The sequence below is a fragment of the Balaenoptera acutorostrata genome, chromosome 11, assembly GCF_949987535.1.
Source record: "Balaenoptera acutorostrata chromosome 11, mBalAcu1.1, whole genome shotgun sequence".
Taxonomy (NCBI): Eukaryota; Metazoa; Chordata; class Mammalia; order Artiodactyla; family Balaenopteridae; genus Balaenoptera; species Balaenoptera acutorostrata.
In genome coordinates, this window is record NC_080074.1 from 71,220,384 (window position 1) to 71,239,090 (window position 18,707).

The 18,707-nt window shown below is 36.7% G+C and overlaps 1 protein-coding gene across 3 annotated transcripts in view; it reads left to right on the forward strand.

The window, feature by feature from the left end:
- The window catches only part of ADAMTS20 (ADAM metallopeptidase with thrombospondin type 1 motif 20), a 195,624-nt gene that overhangs the window by 151,257 nt on the left and 25,660 nt on the right, over positions 1 to 18,707 (forward strand). For all 3 annotated transcript variants that reach the window (XM_007168333.2, XM_057557413.1, XM_057557412.1), the window contains 8 exons: positions 2,925 to 3,098; positions 3,174 to 3,344; positions 10,531 to 10,731; positions 11,430 to 11,559; positions 11,772 to 11,866; positions 11,954 to 12,048; positions 12,597 to 12,730; positions 17,959 to 18,050. In XM_007168333.2, the coding sequence (XP_007168395.2) occupies positions 2,925 to 3,098; positions 3,174 to 3,344; positions 10,531 to 10,731; positions 11,430 to 11,559; positions 11,772 to 11,866; positions 11,954 to 12,048; positions 12,597 to 12,730; positions 17,959 to 18,050 (1,092 nt within the window). The remainder of the gene's footprint in view (positions 1 to 2,924; positions 3,099 to 3,173; positions 3,345 to 10,530; positions 10,732 to 11,429; positions 11,560 to 11,771; positions 11,867 to 11,953; positions 12,049 to 12,596; positions 12,731 to 17,958; positions 18,051 to 18,707) is intronic.

The window sequence follows — 18,707 nt, forward strand, 5'->3', positions numbered from 1 at the left end:
GTTAGCCTTAATGAACCCATTTTGGCAATGCATGTTCTAACATTTCTTCATCTCTGCTCTACAGTAGCTAAAACAGCTACAGTACCTGTGGATTGGCTAAAACTTACCTTCTCCATTTCCACTGTCAAGTCTCTAAAGTGCCAGGCTATGCAGTGTTGTAGTACATGTACGCATGAATAGGAAATTTGGCTGATTTTTCCTCTCTGAGTTAAATTATGCAGTGGCGGTCAGTTAGTGCCTTCCAATCAATTATTTGTGTCATACTCGTAATGATAAACTCGCATTGCTTTCATATGAGTTACTTGGATTTTTAAAGAAAGATAAAATTTAACATGCTTATAAAAATATGGTTCAATAAAGCTGTTGAATAAGGGTGACTACTCTGGAGTTACAGCTGTACCTTGGGAGGTCATTCTAATACGTCGCTGGACGTAAGAGTGAGTTATCATATCTTTGCAGCATCCGCAGCCCAGAAGAGGAACTGATGGGCAAAGGCGATAAGTTAGGCTTTGGAAACGTTGGATTTGAGGTGCCTTTGACATATCTATGTAGAAAATACATGAAAATTCTTGTCAATACATGAAAAATTCCTTGTAAATACATGACAATATAAATGGAGAGCTCAGAATTATGATCAAGGCTGGAGAGAACAGATTTAGAAATTATTGGGACATAGAAGAAATTGCTCAGAGAGAGCTCAGAGGGTATAAAGAGAAGCAAGTTATAAAGAGAACCCTGGGAGACGCTAACGTTCAAAGGCTAAACAGAGAAAATAGAGTCAGTTAAGGACTCCAAGAGGAGAGTACCTGGAACCAGAGGGGATTTCAATCACAGAGGCCAGAAAGGCTCAACAGAATGTGGTCACTGGTGCTGAAGGTGTCAGTGAGATTAACTAAGAAAAGACTTGAAAAGTGTCTCTTGGACTTGGCAGTTAGGGTTATTGATGACATGAGGCTAAGAAATACTTCATTTAAGCAATGAATTCTCTCCTCTATTCAAATCTGAAATCACATCAGTTTAGTTTTTTGTACTCTTATCTCTAAAAAATGCTGAAAAACAAAAGTTACTTGTGTCCTTCCAAGCAGTAGTCCAGTTTTTTTTTTTTCCTTTGAGGGTGAGGTCCATTATAGTAGCTCCCTGGTGTCAGTGGATTCTTCTGAATGCATGCTGTGGTCAAAGGATCAGTCAGCCACTGTGGATTATTGAACTGTAGAAAACGATATTTATCTGAAAGAACTTCTTGCTAAATTGTGTTTTGTGAAATTTGTTTTCAGGAATTTTTTTTCAGGTTTAGAAGTAGGAAGTTTTCCGAATATGGTTTGTATTTGTGAAATTATCACTGGAAAATGTTTGCAGGAGCCTTATTTTATAGACTAAACATTTTCAGCAGAGGTTCAGATAAGTTAAACTACATCCTGACATCTTAGTCTGCTTAATATTGTGCCCTGCACAAAATACACATTAAGTTATTATTATCTCCATACAAAGGAGCCATGTCTTTTTTGTGAAAACGTTCAATGAGCTGTCAAAATTCAACTGCTAAAGCATAAAATGAGGGTCAATATAAGTAAGCGATGTAGATATGCATAATGTTCTTTGTAAGTTAAAAAAATATAAAAATCCTCTTTTAAGTCAGTGGTTGCCGCTTATACACACAAGACAGAAAACTAAATTTAAAGGTGCCACTAGAGTAAAATTGTTGCAAGAGTTTATAAGAGGAACTTGACTCTAACAGGTGAACTAAGTTCTTAGCTTTTGTGGGCTTTAAGTGTTTTAAAATTCATGGTGAAACCATATTCTGCAGAGACATATTTACTGTTAGAGAAAAAAGCAACCACTGACTCTGAATCCTGCAGAAATAGAGACCTTAATGAAAAACCTGAATTTTTACCCTTATACTGTCACCATTGCGAACAGCCATGAGGCCCCATGTAACACTCAATGTGACCTCCAATCCCTTCTGGAATAACAAAGAGTATAAAAACCAAGCTCACAAATTAAATAAATACCCTTAGACATTCTCCCCACTTTATTAATGTTGGCATCCCAGCTCTTGGTTGTGGTCAGGCTCTGCTGTTTTATGGTTTGGCCTTGCGGTATTGAGAAAGCCCTGAGAAGTTGCCAAGTCCTTCTCCATCCCATGGAGGCAGCACGGGGAGAGCTCAAAGGCTGCAGTCAGAAAGAAGTGGACTTAAACCTGCTTCGCCACTGACTTCGCGTAGCAGCTCAGACAAATGACTTAGCATCTCTTAGCTAAGTCCCGGGTCCTTAGCCCTGGTGCCTCCTTTGTAGAGCTGTTGCGAGGAATAAATGTGTGGGACATGTTCTGTGAAATTTTACAAATAACACAAAATCTTCTTTGTACAGATAAGACAAGTGAGAGGAGAGGCTAAGACAAGGTTGTCTAAGTAAACTGTAAGCTTACACGATCAGTTTCCCAAAACACCTCTCCACTGAAATATAATCACAAATCAACAAATCAGCAAATGTTTGGATCCCCAAGCTGTAGTAGGGACGGCAGGTATAAAGATGGATAGAACCCAAACTTGGAAATTATTGTTGCTTTGAGGGAGATTATGCATACAGCGTAATTTCAATATTTAAGTAATGTTCAAAAGCAATGTAGTAGTAGAATAGTTTGTGTGGTAAATTTTATAGATATTAAGTATGTTTAAGTCAGAAGAGAGAGCTATCAATTCAGATGGAGTATCTGGTCATAGTTTCTACAAGACTTGAATAGGTATTGCAAAATAAAGAACATCTATTTGTATAGTTGTATAGGTGCTCCAGACCAGGCAAGGTTAAAAATACTTCTTGCATGTATTTTCTATCTAATGCATGGTATAATTTTGCTCTACTTTGTGATTTTTACATAATTTGATATTTGTTAGTTAATTATTCCAATCGTTTGGGCTTCTTCGTAGTGCTCTGTGACCTGTGGCTCTGGAGTTCAGCAAAGGGATGTGTACTGCAGACTGCGAGGCGTTGGTCGGGTGGCGGAAGAAAAGTGTGATCAGTCCACGCGGCCTTCTTTTCAGAGACAATGTTGGCGTCAGGACTGCATACAGTACCATTGGGTGGCGGGAGAGTGGCTGGATGTGAGTATTGTCAAGTAAACTTTGACAGCCCTTCAGTGAAAGAATGTGTTCTTCATTTCATCATCGTATTTCTAGTGTTCAACGTCATGTAAGAAAAGAGAGACACATCGGCAAGTGAAGTGCGTGGGTGCACAAAACATGCAAGTGAATGAAAGTTTCTGCGATCCTTCAACCAGACCTCTTGCAATCAGAAAGTGCAGAAACCCTCCCTGCAAGTATATTGTGGTAACGGGAGACTCGTCACAGGTAAGGCAAAGAAAAGAAGTTGAGAATTTTCGCTCCTGGAAAACACAACTGAGTTTCAAACTTGACCCAGTTGAAACTGGGTCTAAATTTGAACATGGGAGCAGATGATGGTGTGCATATCAATCTAAGGGACAAAATTGCTGGCAGTTGGATGGTGCAAATAGAGTAATAGCGACATGTATGTTAAACTCTGGTGCAGTTCTGAAGCAGTGACAACTTTGAAACCTACTACCAGGAACAGTTTGGCATCTGTCCCTGCATAGTTGGCTGCTTTAAAAAAATTTTCTCTTCCGGTTTTATTGAGATATAATTGACGCACAGCCCTGTATAAGTTTAAGGGGTACAGCATATATCTATCTCTGTCTATCATCCATCTATCTATCTATCTATCTCTATCATCCATCTATCTATCTATCTATCTATCTATCTATCTATCTATCTATCTATCTATCATCATCATCTATCTATATCTATCATCTATCTATCTATCTATCAATCATCTATCTATCGCTTCTTTATTCATCTATTTATGGAAACTTAGGTTGCTTCCATATCTTGAATGTTGTAATCAATGCTGCAATAAATATTGGCGTGCATATATCTTTTTGAGTTAGTGTTTTTGTTTTCTTCAGGAAAATATCCAGAAGTGGAATTTTGCTGGATCATATGGTAATTCCCATTCACAATTTTTTGAGGAAATGCTATAATATTTTCCATAGTGGCTGTACCAATTTATACACCCACCAGCAGTGCAGGAGGTTTCCCTTTTCTCCATATCCTTGCCAGCACTTGTTTGTTTGTTGTCTTTTTGATTATAGCCATTCTGACAGGTATGAGGTGATATCACAGTTTTTATTTGAAATTCCTTGATGATTAGTAATGTTGAGCATTTTTACATGTGTCTGTTGGCCATCTGTATGTCTTCCTTGGAAAAATGTCTATTCAGATCCTCTGCCCATTTTTAAACTGAATTGTTTGCTTCTTTTTGATATTCAGTTGTGTGAGTTCTTTATATATTTTGGATATTAACCCCTTACTCGATATATCATTGCAAATATATTGTCCCATTCAGTAGGCTGTCTTTTCACTTTTTTGATAGTTTCCTTTGCTGTGCCAAAGGTTTTTATTGTAATGTGGTCCCATTTGTTTGTTTTCGCTTTTGTTGCCCTTGCCTGAGGAGATGTATACTAGAAAATACTGCTAAGATTGGTGTGAAAGAGCGTATTACTTATGTTTTCTTCCAGGAGTTTTAGGGTTTCAGATCTTACATTTAAATCTTTAGTCATTTTGAGTTTATTTTTGTATATGGTGTAAGGAAATCATCCAGTTTTATTCTTTAGCACGTAGCTGTCAAGTTTTCCGAATGCCATTTAGCAATGAGACTCTCTTTTCCCCATTGTATATTCCTAGCTTTGTGTTGTAGATTAATTGACCATATAAGCATGGGTTTATTTCTGGGATCTCTGTTCTGTACCATTCAGCTATGTGTCTGTTTTTGTGCCAGTATCATATAGTTTTGATTACTACAGATTTATAATACAGTTTGAAATCCAAGAACATGGTAACTCCAGCTTTGGGTTTTTTGGGGGCTTTTTTTGTTTGTTTGTTTTCTTAAGATTGCTTTGGCTATTCCAGGTCTTTTGTGGTTCCATTCAAATTTTTGGATTCTTTGTTCTAGTTCTGTGAAAAATGCCACTGGTATTTTGATAGGTTGCATTAAATCTATAGATTGCTTTGAGTAGTGTGGACATTTTAACAATATTAATTCTTCCAATCCATGAGCATGATATATCTTTCCATTTACTTGTGTCATCTTCAATTCTTTCATCAATGTCTTATAGTTTGCAGAGTACAGGTCTTTCACCTCCTTGGTTAAATTTATTCCTAGGTATTTTATTCCTTTTGATGCAATTGTAAATGGAATGGTTTTTAACATTTTTCTTTCTGATAGTTTGTTGTTAGTGTATAGAAATGCAACAGATTTCTGTGTATTGATTTTGTATCTTACAACTTTAGTGAATTCATTCGTTAGTTTCAATAGTTTTTTGGTGGAGTCTTTAGGGTTTTCTATATATAATATCCTATAATCTGCAAATGGTTACAGTTTTGCTTCTTCCTTTCCAATTTGAATGTCTTTTATCTCTTTTTCTTGTCTGACTGCTGTAGCTAGAACTTCCAAAACTATGTTGAATAAAAGTGGTGAGAGTGGGATCTTTGACTTGTTCTTGATTTTAGAGGAAGGCTTAGAGGAAAAGCTTTCAACTTGTCCACTGAGTGTGATGTTAGCTGTGGGTTTGTCATATATAACCTTTATTATATTGAGGTATGTTCCCTGTACAATTGAAATAATCATATGATTTTTATCCTTCATTTTCTTAATGTGGTATATCATGTTGATTGATTTGTGGATATTGAACCATCCTTGCATCCCTGGACTAAATCCCACTTAAATTTGGTTTGCTAATATTTTGTTGAGGATTTTTGCATCTATGTTCATCAGTGATATTGACCTGTATTTGTGTGTGTGTGTGTTTGTGTGTGTTTGTGTGTGTGTGTGATATCTTTGTCTAGTTTTGGTATCAGGGTAATGCTGGCCTTGTAGAATGAATTTGAAAGTGTTCCTTCATTGGCAATTTTTTGGAATATTTTGAGAAGGATAGGTGTTGACTTTTCTCTAAATTTTTGATAGAACTCGCCTGTGAAGCCATCAGGTCCTGGACTTTTGTTTGTTGGGAGTTTTTAAATCACAGTTTCAATTTCAGTGCATGTGATTGGTCTGTTCATATTTTCTATTTCTTCCTGGTTCAGTCTTGGGAGATTGAACATTTCTAGAAATTTATCCATGTCTTCTAGGTTGTCTAATTTGTGCATTTCTAGAAATTTATACGTCTTCTAGCTTATCTAATTAGTTGGCGTATAATTTTTTGCAGTAATCTTTTATGATCCTTGTATTTCTGTAGTGTCACTTGTAACTTTTTCTTTTGCATTTTCACTTTCTTGATAGTGTCTTTTGTGCACAAATGTATTTAATTTTGATGAGGTCAAATTTATTTTTTTTGTTCACTTGTACTTTAGGTATCATTTCTAAGAAACTATTGCCCATCCAAGGTTACAAAGATTCACACTTATATTTTGTTCTAAGAATTTTATAATTTTAGCTGATACGTTTAGGTCTGTAATCCACTTTGTGTTAGTTTTTGTATATGATGTGACGAGTCCAACTTTATCCTTTTGCATGTGGCTATCCAGATGTTCCAACACAATTTTTGGAAAAAACTGTTCTTTCCTCATTGAATTATCTATTACTGGAGAGTTATTTTTGAACTCCCTGATCTATGTGCCTATCCTTATATTGGTACCACATAGCCTTGGTCTTATAGTTAGGTAGTTTTATAGTAAGTTTTGAAATCAGGAAGTGCGAGAGAACCAATTTTGTTTTTCCTTTTCAAGATTATTTGCTTATGCTGTGTCCCTTACATTCCTATATAAATTTTAGGATCAACTTGTCAGATTCTGTGTTAACTCCAGCTAGGGTTTTGTTAGAGATTACATTGAATCTTGATCAGTTTGGGGAATGTTGCCGTCTTAATACTGTCTTGCAATCCATGAATTGACATGTCTTTCCATTTATTGAGGTCTTATTAATTTCTTTCAAGGATGCTTTATAGTTTATAGTTTTCATTGTACAAATCTTACACTTTTTTGGTTAATTTTGTTCCTAAAAATTTTATTAATATTTTATGCTCCTGAAAATGGAATTATACTCTTAATTTCATTTTCTACTTGTCCATTCATAATGTGTAGAGATAGAATTGATTTTTGTATGTTAAACACATTTATTGAGCCCAGTTCTTTTTTTATGTGGATTACTTAGCGTTTTCTATATACAGAAGTATATCATTTGCAAATCCAGGTAGTTTTATTTCTTCCTTTAAATCTGGGTGCCTTTTACTTCTTCTTCTTGCCTAGTTTCCCTGGCTAGAAACTCCAAAACAATGTTGAGTAGAAGTGGTAAAAACAGATATCCTTCTCTTTAGAGGAAAACTTTCAATTTTCATAATTGAATAGGTTAGCTATGGATTTTTTTTGTAGATTCTCTTTATCATACCCTCCTATTCTTAGTTTGCTTGGTGTTTGTATCACGAAAATGTGTTAGAATTTGTCAAATGCTTTTTTTGCATCTATTGAGATGCTCATGTGGTCTTTATGAGTCTATTTGTATGATGTATTACATTGATTGATTTCACATGTTGAAACAATGTTACATTCCTGGGATAAATCTTACTTTGTCATGGTGTATGATCCTTTTTATTTGCTTCTGGGATTGTTTTGCTAGTGTTTTGTTGAGGATTTTTGCATCTATATTCATAAGAGATATTGGTCTGTAGTTTTCGTTCCTTGTTATGTCTGCCTAGTTTTGGTATGAGGGAAATACTGGCCTCATATGACAAATTAGGAAGTGTTCTTTTCTATTCTATCTTTTGGAAGTGTTTTGCAGGGGGAGGGTGCTAATTCTTCTTTAAATTTTTGGGGGAATTCACCAATGAAGGCTCTGGTCCTGGGTTTTTATTTGTGTGAAGTTTTTTGTTTATTAATTCAATCTCTTTACTTGTTATAGGTCTACATGATTTCTACACACAGATTTCTACACAGGTTCTCCCGTCTTCCCAGAGTTTGTTGTTACTGCTGTTTGTTGTTGTTTGTTTGTTTGGTCAGTGACTTTTCTGAACTAACTGTAAAGTCTGTATTCTTTGTCTCATGTGGTCACTAAAGTCTCTATTTGATTAGTTTTTCAACTAATGACTAGATAGTGATTTCCTGAGATACTTGGAACCAGTAATCTCCAGTCTTTGCCAAGGGGCTCTGTGTGCATGTGTGGGCATCTTCAACACTAGATGAGGCAGTTGACAACTCTTCCTTAACCTTAACTTCCTGCTTGAGTAGAGCCTTGACATCAGCCAGAAATGAGAGTGTAGGTACTTCTCAGATATTTCCTAAGCTTGCACACAGCCCTAGACATGTGCACAACCTTATGTATGTCCATGGCCTTCTAGTTATCTATGACTCTCTTGGAGCTTTTAAAGCCCCTGTGGACATCTCCTTTCCCAGCTTTTCCTTTTAAGCTTTTTTTGGTAGCCCATTGCTTGCCTGACTGTTATCCACTTCCTCTGGAAGCTGCAAAGTTAAACAATAGCCTTTAATTGTGTTCAAAAATGCCTCCAAGGAGAAGGCTTTTAGCACTGGGCAAGCGCTGGGTAAAGTCAAATAGAGACTTGCAAGTGAGGTCTTTCAGAAAACCACAAAACAGTTCAAATAATGACAGTTCTCTGGAAATGAGGCTTAGAAAGATGTCCAATCCCTCTGGTGTCTTCCATGCTTTTGTTTTTCACTATGTTTACAGGGCTATTGATTTTCAAGCCTCCTATAGAGCTGAAGAGGGAGAATGGGAATAGGGCAAACTAAAACACACAAAGCTCACTCTTCTTACTGAGATTTAGCCTTATTTCTTTAATAAATGCTTCCTGGATTGCTGCAAGCCTTTGGTTAATTTACAGAGCTCTGAAAAAGTTGATTTTCACAAGTTTTGTCAGTTTTCTCATTGCCTTTATGGAAGAGAACATTTTCAGACGTCCTTGCTCTACTGTTTTCACTGATGTCACTCACCCCTTGGGGTCTGCTTTGATAGATATTTCTCCTCATCATAGGTTATATTTTCCTGCCTCTTTGCATGCCAGTTAATTTTTTATTGCATGCCAGGCATTATGAATTTTACTTTGTTGGCTACTGGATAGTTTTTATTCCTATATGTATATTTTGAGCTTTGTCCAGAATGCAGTTATTTTGTCAGTAAGAAGTGTGATCTTTTCTTGTCTTGCTCTTAAGATTTTTTTATGGGAGACCAGTGCATTGTTTAGTCTAAGGTTAGCTATTCCTCTCTACTGTGGCAAGAGTACCTTTTGAGTACTCTATCTATTGCTGCATGTATATAAGGTTTTCCAGTCTGAATGAAGGGAACAGACACTATATTTTGTCCTGCGTGGGTGCCAGATACAGTGATTCATATGTCATTTATTTATTTAAAAATATTTATTTATTTATTTATTTATTTATGTTGCACCAGGTCTTAGTTGAGGCACACGATATCTTTGTTGTGGCATGCGGGATCTTTAGTTGCGGCATATGGGATCTTTCAGTTGTGGCATGCGGACTTCTTAGTTGCGGCATGTGGACTTTCAGTTGTAGCATGCATGTGAGATCTAGTTTCTCGACCAGGGATTGGACCCAGGCCCCCTGCATGGGAGCACAGAGTCTTACCTACTGGACCACCAGGGATGTCCCCATATGTCTTTTAATCAGTTCATCCGTTGGCCTCAGTTGGTGTTCTCACATATTTGCACTGGTCAGAACTCTGCTGTCCCCTTGAGATCCCTTTCCTTGTTTCAAAACCTGGAAACTCTCTCAAAACATTAAGCTGGAGCAATTATAGGGTCACTTTGTTTGTTCCCATCTCCCAGGGATCACTGCCCTTTATTGCCTAATGTCCAGTGTCTTAAGAACCATTGTTTTATCAATACATATTTTGTTCAGGTGTTTTTGTTGTTTTAGGTCAGATGGTAACTCTATTCCTTGTCACTCCTTTTTGCTGAAGTCAGAAATCTATTTGCCCATTTTTTTCTCTGGATCGTTAATTTATATCTAAATCACTTACCTATTCTAGTCAAATGGTAGTACACATCACATTGTATGTATAGAGATAAATATATGCTAAACTTATATAGAGTTACAAGTACATTAAGACTAATAAATGTCCTTTATTTCAGGTAAGAACCCTTGATATGTTTCATTTCTCTAAAGCTGTGCTTATCAGGAGATAAATTTTCATTCAGTTAAGCTATTCTTTGTAGTGTGACCAAGAAAACAAACAAATGAACAAACAGAAAAAACATAGGCACTACAAATAGACAATCTATCCTGAATCTGGATCCTTTCCATACTGGTACAACTCTGCGAAAGTTGCCTAATACCTCTGAACTTTGTTTACCCATCTGTAAATGAGGCTAATAAATAGGATTGTTGTGGGGATACCATAACATAGTATATATTAAACACCTGGAAAGTAGTGGTGCTTAACCCGGGTTAAGTTTAAGGGCATCTTCTTCTGCCTTCATAACATTGTATTTTTCAGTGTGCAGGTAACTGTGGATTTAGTTACCAACAAAGGATTACATATTGCATTGGGATCCGATCTACTGAGAAATACAAGCTTCATGAGCTGTGGCCTATAGACTATCAAGAATGCCCTGTGCTGCCTTCCCCTCAGGTTTACAAATGCAATTTTAGAACCTGTTTGCATATGGCCACTTGGAAAGTTGGAAAATGGAGCAAGGTCAGTATATAATTATGTATTTAAAATCTTCTGAATGAGACTTTCTAGTTGTGGAATGCCTAGTATTCTGCACGTCTAACTAGATATCAGAGTTGTCTCATACCCCTATTGTCTGTCACTTTATTTATCAGTTATCATCTCTTTTTCTATGTTTGCTATAACCTGCCTTAAGCAGAGACCATAACTAATACTTGTTTCTGTTCCTCAGAGAGCCTGGCACAGTGGCTTGCATTTTGAATAGATGCTTAAGCAATACTTATTAGTTAAGTGAAAAAGTAAATAAATCTAATGTATGAGTAATACAGGTTATTTGCACCATATTCCATTTCCAATTTAATTGATAGAAAGCAAGTAAATATTGCTTTGCAAACTTAGCATACAGCAATGAGTAAAAACTCAGTAGTCTGAATAACTGTCATTAATTAATATTTATCAAGTATTTACAATATACTGCTGAGCTAACTATACAAAATAAATGGAAAGAAGCCAGTAACTGAGAAAGAATAGATTCAGTTTCTTAAGGATTAGCCCCACCTGTGACTCTCTAGCCTCCAGGATATTTTTGTGTCTGCAGTAATTCTAGCCATTATTGATCATCAGTTTGTTCCAAAAGGACCTAGTTTGAAAAGAGGAGATATGTATTTACTGGCCTTATTATCCATTATATACTTTACCTTCAAATTTTACTCTGTTCACAGTGCTCTGTGACTTGTGGAGTTGGGATAATGGAGAGAAGAGTGGAATGCATAGCTGACAATGGTTGGTCCAGTGACTTATGTTTAAAGAGTTTAAAACCAGATGCTCAAAAGAAATGTTATGTCCATGACTGTAAGTACTAGACTTCAAAAATCTAGAACTTAAGCGTTCCTAAGAAGTTTTAATTAAAATCTGAAAATAAATATTTAGAGTAGTCATACACTCCACAAAATGAAACGTCTGTTTTTTTTCAGAGTATAGCAATATTGGTGTAATTGAGTTAAATTCATGTTGTGTCTGTAATTTGTTCATTGTTGATAAGTTGTACTCACTTGTCCTTGAAGGTAAAACATTTACCAGCTGTAAAGAAATCCAAGTGAAAAACAACATTACCAAGGATGGTGACTATTACCTTAACATTAAAGGAAGAATAATAAAGGTATTATGAAGACAGTTCCTATTTGATTTTAACATTGACTGTTGACTTTGAAAAAAGCTTTTCTAGATCTTTGCATTTTCTCTTTAGATCTATTGTGCTGGCATGCACTTGCAGAACCCCAAGGAATATATATCATTGGTCAAAGGTGAAGAAGACAACTTTTCTGAAGTGTATGGCTTTAGGTATATGCTGTGTTTTGCCTTATCTGTGCATTTTTATGGTCCTTCAAGAGAATTAGAAGTTCCAGAGTTCAGAGTGGTACTTGAATAGCTCCCAGTGGGACAAGTAATTTAGGAACATGTGGGCATATTAGGACCTAAGCCAGATGTTGTCCATGCCTGTTCAATAATAAAGATTTGGGCATTAACATGTACTCACAGAGAGACTGACTAAGAAGGATACTATGGGTGAGCAGTGAGACAACAGAGGAGGGAAGAATTTAAGACCTGTGTGTATTTTCATAGAAATCAAATTAATTCCAGTAACAAAAGCTAGGAGAACTACAGCTGAATTATTTTTCCACAAACTGGTCTTGAATTTCCCATTGATCATTTTGTATTTCTTTGACATTTAACTTGTTGAGCGATTTTTACTTCTTTCACATTTAACTTGTTGACCCTAAAATATTGAAGAGTGTGTCTTTTACCTTCCCACTTCCAAAGTTTACCATTTATCTGCATTATGGTCTAATAACAGTATCTAATACTAAAATATTTTAATGTTGTTACAGACTGCAAAATCCGTATGAATGTCCTTTTAATGGAAGCAGGAGGCAAGACTGTGACTGTAAAAATGACTACTTGGCTGCTGGACACACTGTTTTCAGCAAAATAAGAATTGATCTTAATTCCATGCAAATTAAAAGTAAGTGCTGAATCTCTATTTGTAAAATGAAAAGTATCTGTTTGCTAATGCAAGTCTAACAATATACTATATGGTATATGTGGTAGCTAGGGTATAGAGAAGGGCCTAGCATTGTACAATAATTACTTAGAATTTTTTTAAAAATGTTATTAGCTACATAGTTCCAGTGCAATGACATGGACCATGGAAACCCTTAATAAAAATGTAGTGGTAATGACACTGTCATTAGTAAGGATAGTAAGAATACTGTCATAGTAAAGACACTGCCCTTCCAAGATATAACCCTCTACCTTAAAATCCTCAATTACATTAAAAATAAGGAAGTTAATATCCTCAATGTAGTTGTATAAGCTTTTTTGCAAGGGCTTAAAGTAATAATTAACATTAGTTTCAGGTGACAGTTTGTCTAGTATTTTCTTATACTTTATCTCATTTGATCTTTTTAACAACCCTATACTAGATAAGGCAAAATTTTATCACATTGTTGCAAGTGATGAAATTAAGACGCACTTATAGAATTAAGTGATTGGCCCAATTCATACAGTTAGTAACTGGCATTGTAGGGAGATAAAGTCCCACCCACAGATCCCAGATTGTGGACCTGCTGCCTTTCTAGGAAGTAAGTAAATATACTTTATGAAACCTAACATACACTGAGCATCAGGCAGTCTGCCCTCCTGAAAATTACATAGTGACATGAAAAGGCAAAGAAGTTCATTTTGCCAGGCATTGGACTGGGCTCTGAAGATACAATGTTAAATGTATACATTTTCCACTTGCTCTCTCTTTTCCTTCCTCATACTTGTGTGCCAAAACCCCAGTCTTGATTAAATTAAACCTTTCACCTACTCTGCACTTGCACCATGAATCTTATATGTGGCAAGTAATACACACCCTTCCTGACTGATCTTACTTTAAATGCATGACTCCTGAGCTTGCACGGACCCTGGTCCATTCCTCGCCAACTCTTCTCAATGTCTGACTCACAGCTTCTCCTCTGGCTTCAAACGTCTAAATTTTCTAATACCTCCACTCCAGTCACTCATTGCTGATGATCTTGCTTCCTAGTTCACCGAGAAAATAAAAACAACCAGAAGGGAATTTCCACAAACTACCACCGCCCCATCTAACCTACCTAAACCTTGACCTATAGACTTTGCCTTCTCTCCTGGTCACTGTGGATGAACTATTTCTACTGTCATCTGAGGCAACCCCTTCTACTTGTGCTCTGAGCTCCTTGCTTTGTACCAAGTCAGGAACATTATTTCAGCAAACTTATCTTTTTCTCTTACATCACCAATTCTTATTCCATTTCTCTAACTCCAATGACAAATTCTTGATTTTCATTTCACTTGATCCATCAGCAGTCTTTGGTTTCCAGGACTTCTCACTCTCATCATTTGGCTCCTGTCTTGGTCACTCTTTCTCCCGTCTTTCTCACTGTTTCTCAACTTGGCTAGTTACTCTTCATCTTATAAAACACTGAGTATTGAAGAACTTCAGGACTCAGTCATTCCCTTAAGGATCTCTTTCAACTTATAGATTTCAAATACCATCTATTAAATGACAGTCCCAGATGTACATCTCTAATTCAGACTGCTGCCCTGAATTCCAAGATTCAACTCCCTACTCTGCATATCTACATGAATGTCTAATAGGCGTCTGACAATGTATCCAAGACTGAACTTTCTTTTTTTTTTAATTGGAGTGTAATTGCTTTGCAATGTTGTGTTAGTTTCTGCTGTACAATGAAGTGAATCAGCGGTATGCATACATATATCCCCTCTCTCTTGGACCTCCCTCCCACCCCTCCTCCCACCCATCTAGGTCATCACAGAGCACCGAGCTGAGCTTCCTGTGCTTTATAGCAGGTTCCCACTAGCTATCTATTTTACACATGGTAGTGTATATATGTCATTCCTAATCCCACAATTTGTCCCACCCTCCCCTTCCCCCACTGTATCCACATGTTCATTCTCTACATCTGCATCTCTATTCCTGCCCTGGAAATAGGTTCATCTGTACCCTTTTTCTAGATTCTACATATATGTGTTAATATACGATATTTGTTTTTCTCTTTCTGACTTACTTCACTCTGTATGACAGACTCTAGGTCCATTCACATCTCTACAAAGGAACCAGTCCTTCTACCCGAATTTTTACCATTTCAGTAAATGGCAACTATCAACTTCTAGTTACTCTTGCTAAAACATAGCAATGTCTTTAACTCCTCCCTTTACCTCACACCTACATGCCATCCATCATCCAATTCTGTCAGGTGAATCTTTAACATACATGCTGCTATGCACTGTATTGTGTCCTGCATAATTCATATGATGAAGCCCTAATCCCCAATGTGACAGTGTTTGGTCCTGGGGAGATAATTAGGTCTAGATTAGTTCATGAGGGTGGGGCCATAATTGTAAGATGAATGCCCTTATAAAAAAAGAGGAAAAGACACCAGGACTCTCTTTCTCTGCCATGTGAGGACACAGCAAGAAGACGATCTCCAAGCCAGGAAGGGGGGCTCTCACCAGAACTTGACCATGTTTGCACCTGCACTTCTTTTGTTTAAGCCCCCAGTCTGTGATAGTTTGTTACAGCAGCTTGAGCTAAGACACATGCCAAATCCCACTTTGACATTATCTCATTTGCTATCACCGTGGGCCAAGGCCATATTTTTTTCACCTGGAGTCTTATGCATACTGACTGGTATTCCTGTTTACTCTGGTAACACTCGGGTTCCTTTTCACCTTTCTCCCAACTCCTGACGCAGATCCTCTTCTCAATAGAGAATCCAGAGTGGTCCCATAAAACATAAGCCATGTCTTGTCTTATACATTATCTCATTTCATCTTTTTAATGACCCCAACCTCTGCTCAAAACTCTCCAAACATCTCCCATCTAACTCATAACAGAATTAAAAATCCTGCCGGTGGTCAATAAAACTCAATAAGACCTTCCCACCTCCATTACCTTTCTACTCCTTCCCTCCACACTCCTCCCTTGCATGATCTGGTTCAGACACATTTGTCCTTTTGCTGTTTCTTGAATACATCAAGCATGCCCTCCACACCTCCTTAAGGCCTTTGCACTTTCTGTTCTATCTGCCTAGAATGATTGTCTGTCGGGTTTACCCCTCAGTTTCTTTCTGGTCTCTGCTTAAATACACCTTCCCAATAAGTTCATCCTGGACCCTCTCCACTCCTAAACTCCCTTTCTTCTCATTCTTTTCCTGCTTTATTTTTTATTTTTTTCTATAGCAATGATCACCTAGAACATATGATAGTATCTACTCTATTACTTGTTTCTCTCTGGTAGCACTCAGGTTCCATTGGCCCCTATGTCATCCACTACTGTGCTCTTACGATACTTATAATAATGCCCAATACGCAATAGATTCTAAAGAAATATTTGCTGAATAAAAGTCGACTTTCCTCAAGAAGCTATCTTAAGGAAATCTTGAAGACAAATTTGAATTAACCAAAGTGAGGAGAAGGAGTTTCAGGAGGAGACATCGTGAGCACAGCATGAAATGGTGAAGCATTTTGGTTCCACTAGAGAATAAGGAGTAGTCCAGTTTTGTCTAAGCATAAGTTGAATGGAGGTTGGGGGATAGCAGCTTATTAGAGAAGTTCCCAGAAAACAGATCATGAAGAACAACGTGTACTAAACTATACAACTGAATTTATCTTTTAAATTATGGGGACCTTTGGGGTAAAAGTATAAGCAGGGGAGGGAACAGACTCAGTTGGAGAGAGAACAAATTGTATCCATGAAGATATTTAGGAAGCTAATATAACAGTTCAGATAGAAGATGATAAGGAACTAAATTAGGGACTTGGTTCAGAATAGAGAGCCTGAGAGAAATATTAAAGAGATACACTCTATGATTTTCCAACAGATGGAATATGGGGATTTGTGGCATGGAATATTTAGAAAGAGTTCCAAAATAACTGGGTAGATGCTGATATAGTTCAATGAGATGAGAAATATAGCAGGGGGAATATGTTTGGAGAAAAAGATAATGCATTTAGCTTTGGACATGTTAAGCGAGAGCTCTCTGTGGCTTATTCAGGGAATGATGGAGGAGATAGTAGCAAAGGCTAATTTGAAAATTGTGTCAGTTTGCCCAGCCTAACCCTAAGTACCATGCATAAGCAATGGTGTGTGGATAAGTGTTTAACAACCAGCTCTTAACAATCAGGGAAAAAAAGCTTGATTTGTAGGTTTTGCCAGTTTCCATGGGGTATATATTCCCACCATGGCCAATTTTAAGCTACCAACATGAGCTCTTTATGCATGGAGTTGGGAAGAGACACACACAGTTGGTTCTCATGATTTGGTACAAGCTGACTTTGGCACACCACGGAAGGCCTGCTGGCTTTGGAAACTGCCCTTGGAGATATGATAAATATTTCCAGAAATGCTACCTTTGGGGATTCCCTCTAGGGGACTGGCGTCATCATGGGGGCATGCAGTGATCTTGCAGTCCTCCTGAAAGATATTTGAAACAACATTAGCAGAGGTGAGAGCCACCGACTGCATGAGCATTAGTTGGGATGTTATTTAAGTGATTCAAGCATGAATAAGTGATTGGACCAGCTAACCTTTAGGGTTCCTCCCAACCTATTTTTGAGCCAATGACTCTTTCTTTCTTATACTTCATATGGAATCCCCAGCATTGTTGCCAGTCAAGAAATTTTGCTAACAACGTTAAAAAAAAGTAAGATTAGAAAGAATGAAATAGTAATATAAGAAATCAAAGAAAATGGCACACTTTTTACCTTCGTGTTTTTGAATTCTCTGAATGAATTGATATGCATACTCTCTATAAGCATGTATATGTTGCTTTATCATAATTTATCTTTAAATAATGTTTTTTCCTCTGTAATTTTGCTCCTTGATGCCACTGTATCTATTTTAGATATTCACTATGATGTAAAATATGATAGAGCATTTATTTAGTTTTTAAAACATCTGGATTAGTTACAGATGTCCCTGTCATATTTTAGGGCAATTTATGAGGTGAACATTTTTATATTAAATAAAAATTTGAGACCCTGATCTATATTATGTACTACAATTGTGTAACATTTTTGCTTAAACTTTTGGATTAGTTATATGAATGTATTTAAGAATGTAATATGAAGACTGCGTGTTTTGCAATGAAGATGTGAAAACATACAATGTCTCAGTGCTAAAGAGTTTCATTTATCATTTTCTAGCTACAGACCTTCTTTTTGCCCAGACGATATTTGGAAACGCAGTTCCATTTGCCACAGCTGGAGATTGCTATAGTGCTGCCAGATGCCCACAGGTATTTCATAGTTGATTATTTTTTCTCACTGAGTAAAGTTAATACTGTTTCTCTTCATTCACTTTCTTGACCAAAATACTGCAAGAAACATAAGTAAATAGAAAATGCAAACTTCTGACATGAAATTTATTTCAAAGGTTATAGACAAACTTTGCAGGAAAAGCATCTTTGCCAGTACTGGGTTTGTTTGAAGGGTGTAATAATAAAAATTTTAAATTGTTTAGATCCTGTTTCTCCTTCCATGGTGCTTTATCACTTTCAATCTTTCAACTTAGTCCATAGAAATGAATGGACATAAGTTACAAGGTAAAGGAATGGATCACAAACATGTGACTTTCAATACACTGCTGCTAGCATCAGTTATATTAGCTGTCTGGGCCTGTAACATTCTCAGAATAACTTTCCATTACTTGTGAAATAATAAATTTCCATGTCTTTATTCTTGTTTTTATCCTTTCTTTCTCAGAGTTCTCTTTGCACACCCTTTTATGTCATCTTTGAGCTTTCCAGTACAAAGTGTGCTTCCTAGAAGAAATTTGCTTTCTCATTTTTTTAACATAGGATTTTATAAAGTCTGTGTGAATAACATTTTTTATGATAAGATACAGAGACATAAGCTAGGTGAATATACCATTATTAGGTAGATTTATAGATTAA